A 4,065-nucleotide genomic window follows, 5' to 3' on the forward strand; every position below is an offset into this window, starting at 1 on the left:
TAAAGCAGATTTTGCTTTTTCTTCCTCTTTTTAGATAATAAAAATAGAACAATGATAAAAATGAAAAATTAACAATCAAACAAAACTTTAATAGAAAGCAAATGGAGGGAATGCATGCGCTTCACATTATCTTAATGAATCAGTAAACCACATGCACATACCTACTGATGCTACAAACAGAAACACAAATAGCTGATAAATATCAGCCAAAAACCACAAATATTGTCTAAGTTTCTGATAACTATTGGCCAAAATCCACAAATATTGGTCAGAAAAGATAAATATTGAATAAAAACCATTATTATCAGAGAGACTGAGACTTGCTCAAAGTCTGTTAATTGGGGTGAAGTTTATGTTTAGGAGCCCTCGCCAGGAGAAGCTGTCTTTTTTTCAACGTGTTTTCCACGTGAAACTGTCCATGAAGCGACAAGTTTTCCTAGATACAGAAAAGGGAATGGATGGAGGTCAAACACGCCTCAAGACTAAACCAGCCTCAAGTATTTTTCCTGTATCTCTACTGAAGTTTATGTATCAAAAACAAAATATAAATCAGAAAAATAAAACAAATTACGTTATTATAGATGTTATAATCAATGTATTTATTAAGATTTTGCCTGCTGTCTGATCACAGCGATGTCTTCCTGCACCGTTTTCAGCTGCAGCTTTTTTTATATTCCTTACAGCCTCCTTGGTTAACCTGCTCCGTCTGCAGCGCTGATGTTTAAGCACATGGCGCTTGGCCCACATCCCTCCTGACATGTCAGTGTTCTGTAACGTGGTGCTGAGGCAATATTTAACTTCAAGGGAAAGTTCACTTGGCACACTGCCGAACCTCTTGGGGTGGCTGCTACCGTGTACTACATCCAACCTTTCCACCCACCCAAAAATCATCCAGCTGACCCCGGGCAGCCACCCACAGCCTCGCAGCCGCAGCGCCGCTTGGACCAGAGCCAAACCAGAGAGCAACGAGCAAAACGCCAAGAGGGACAAAGAGCAAGATACACACACTCAAAATGCGAGTGTGAGAGGAGAAAACTGGTAAGCGTGAACACATTGCACCTTGGCCTGGCAGTCTGCCAACACTCACTCAAGAGGCTTTTTTTTCTTTCCCTGCCGACCGCAAAAGCCTATCGGCGGTCAACCCCTGTGGAGATTTCAAGTGTTTCAGTGAGACACTGCTGGAGCAGGGAGCGACACTGTCAAGATGAAGCCGTTTCCCAGCAGGTTGGATAACAAGGAAACTAAACTAAGCTCCAAAAATAAAAGGATTAAAAGGAAGAAATGTGCTTAGAGACCCATGATTAGAGGTAATGAGACCAAAACAAGGGTTTGTGAAAGGAGGGCTCAATTCCCAGCAAGGAGTCCCACTAACCTGTCTGAAGTGGTCATCGAATCCCCAGTCGGCCTGTCCATTAGGAGAGGTAGAGGAGTTTGGCCCAGCGGGAGACAGGCCCTCATCGGGTTCCTGCTTCACTCTAATGGACGGGGAGGCGGCCTTCTGGGGGGCCGACATTGAGTACCCCGCAAACGGACGAGCAGGGATGCGGGAGGCGCTCTGTTGCAGAGCCAACGTCTGCTTGCGGAGGAACTCCAGACCACTGGCGCTTCCCTCGTCCGTATCGCTGCCCTCATCCCCTTCCATCATCTCATTGTCATCGTCCTCGTCGCCAGAATCCCGGCCTCTGTCCTCATCCTCCTCTCTTTCTGAGTCTACACTGCTCTGATTGGACACGCGAGGAGGCAAGCCGCCGGCAGGAACGCCTCCGGTAATGCCTTTGCCCATAAAGTTGGCCCCGGAAGCCCGGGCTGCAGCCAGTATGGCCTGCTGGGCAGCCACCTGCTGAGCGTACATGATGTGAGCCTCTCGCAGCTTCCGCTCCTTCCTCTCCATTTCCAGGCGGGCCTGCTGCTGGCGCTGGAGCTGCTCCATCACTGCCTCCAGCTTCATTCCCCCTGTGGAGGTGTTCTGTGAGAAGACCACGCTGGGTTCCTGAGACATACTGGGCTGTGGAGGGAAGAGAAAGAGCCATAAAGCATCAGATATAAGAAAGAAAGAGTGGCATACACTCAAAAATATTCTGAATAACTTTTGAGAACCATATTTGTAAAAAAAATATTGCCTTGAAAATCAGATAAATTACTTTGATTTGTATTCTCTGTAAGATAAAACAATTCACACAAACTCTTAATGAAAACTGGGAATTTTCCAATAAAACTTTTCATTTGTGATGCGATGAAGATATTGCAGCTTTAATGACCAAATAAAATACGATATTGGAAAGAATCCTACATCGTGTTATTACTTATTTTGAAGTGTGAACAGCTTACCAATTTATTTCTAACCAATGAGTTTTTTCAACAGAAGAGGTTAGAGGAAAATCTGCTGATAAAATCTGATTTTTATTTTTTGGCTGGTATGTGACCTATAATCAATACTGGATAAAGACATCCCTAATTCAAACTAACAAATATAGCTTTTAGCATTTTAACAAAATAACTTAAGCAGTTAATTAAATTAAAAGGTATATCATCATTTTATTTGTAAAGATAAGATAAAGAAATATTCAGCCATAACTTCCTACAATGATTTCATGACAAACTACGGCATTTTGCTGGCATAGTGTGTTATTTTTGAATTTTATTTTTGTTCACTTTGCAAATTTAGCCTTTCTGTGTAAATTTACCAAGGTTATTAATATCAGGTCTGATTTTAGCATAAAAAATTCTTATCAGATTTTATCGGCCGACATATAACACCTCAGACAATTTCAGGCTGATAAACACTTTGCTTCTGTTAAAGTACCTTTTATTGCTGACTTTTGTTTCCAGTTTTAATTATACTATTTCATCAATCCTTTCTAACATTCCACTTTTATAAAATAAGTAATAAAACCTGGAACAATTTGGGTCAATATCGTATTGAGTCAATATCGGTATCAGACAATTCTCAAGATGCAATATCAGTATGGCATCTAAAAAGAAGAAGTTGCATCGGGACACCCCTAATATTCACCATTACATCTTGTGACCGGGATTATGTCACTGCACATGCATACAATTGGTCAACATGCCGAAGCAATGGAGGCAAGCGAGTTTGGGACTCCCACAGTAGTTGCAAAAAAGAAAAAAAAGTCCAAGATCAAGAGCAAAAAGGTGCAAAAGGATGTTTTATTCCAAGAGGGAAAATACTTGAGTTGAACTGGAAAAAACAGTCTGACTGTTATAGATCATTAAGGCTGGAGCTAAAGCTCAGGAAGCATCCTGGTGTCGCTGTAAAGTTGGTAGACATGACCTAGCTAATAATGCTACTGCTGTTAGCAACACTTTAAGCCCTATCCTCCACTCTTTCATTATTCAGCAAGGCATTACAGCACTGTAAAGACTTATTTAGTAGCGGCACCATTGGCCCCCATCGGACTTTCTGGTAGTTCAGCTGTACTGCCTCTAGATGGCGCCACGTCTGTTTATGCCAGCTCATGGCGCCCCCTGTGCTGAGGTTCTATTTAGGCTCAAAAAGGATGATTTAAAACACTAACAGGACGGATGTTTAAATAGCCTTATCTTATCATAATCAACCTGATTTTAGTATTTTTGGTATAGATATATAACACAGCTATATACAAATACATCAAATATAGTTTAATATATTGTAACGGGGACGGGCTCTGGGTCAATTCATCCACAAATTCTTACCTATAATAAGGAAAATATTTTTCTTTAGGAGGAAGCCAGAGCACCTGGAGAGATCTCAAGCATGCATGCTAACTCCATGAAGAAGGTTTTGTATCCAGAGTGATTCTGCTGCCAGATATCTACCAGCACATCTCTAATGGAGGATTTCCATTCATTCTAGACATCATAATCATCACTGACCATATTTAGCTTAAATCAATCAATCATTTTTAGCTAAAAAAAAATCCCAAGACCTTTTTATTACTCCCTATCTTTTATTGATTTCCGTCCCCTCTATGGAAACACAACAAATTACGAATATCAGTGAAACCAAGACAACTCGGAGGATGAGGAGAGCCCACCTGCCCCCCCCATCCTCCCCACCTTCTCCAG

The 4,065-nt window shown here is 41.7% G+C and overlaps 1 protein-coding gene across 4 annotated transcripts in view; it reads right to left on the reverse strand.

Annotated features, from left to right (window-relative positions):
• The window catches only part of LOC107097412 (AT-rich interactive domain-containing protein 3B-like), a 93,242-nt gene that overhangs the window by 87,044 nt on the left and 2,133 nt on the right, over window positions 1–4,065 (reverse strand). For all 4 annotated transcript variants that reach the window (XM_015394547.1, XM_015394549.1, XM_015394546.1 and 1 more), the window contains exon 2: window positions 1,373–2,005. In XM_015394547.1, the coding sequence (XP_015250033.1) occupies window positions 1,373–2,005 (633 nt within the window). The remainder of the gene's footprint in view (window positions 1–1,372; window positions 2,006–4,065) is intronic.

This window comes from Cyprinodon variegatus, unplaced genomic scaffold, assembly GCF_000732505.1.
Source record: "Cyprinodon variegatus isolate N-32 unplaced genomic scaffold, C_variegatus-1.0 Scaffold692, whole genome shotgun sequence".
In the NCBI taxonomy this organism is placed as follows: Eukaryota; Metazoa; Chordata; class Actinopteri; order Cyprinodontiformes; family Cyprinodontidae; genus Cyprinodon; species Cyprinodon variegatus.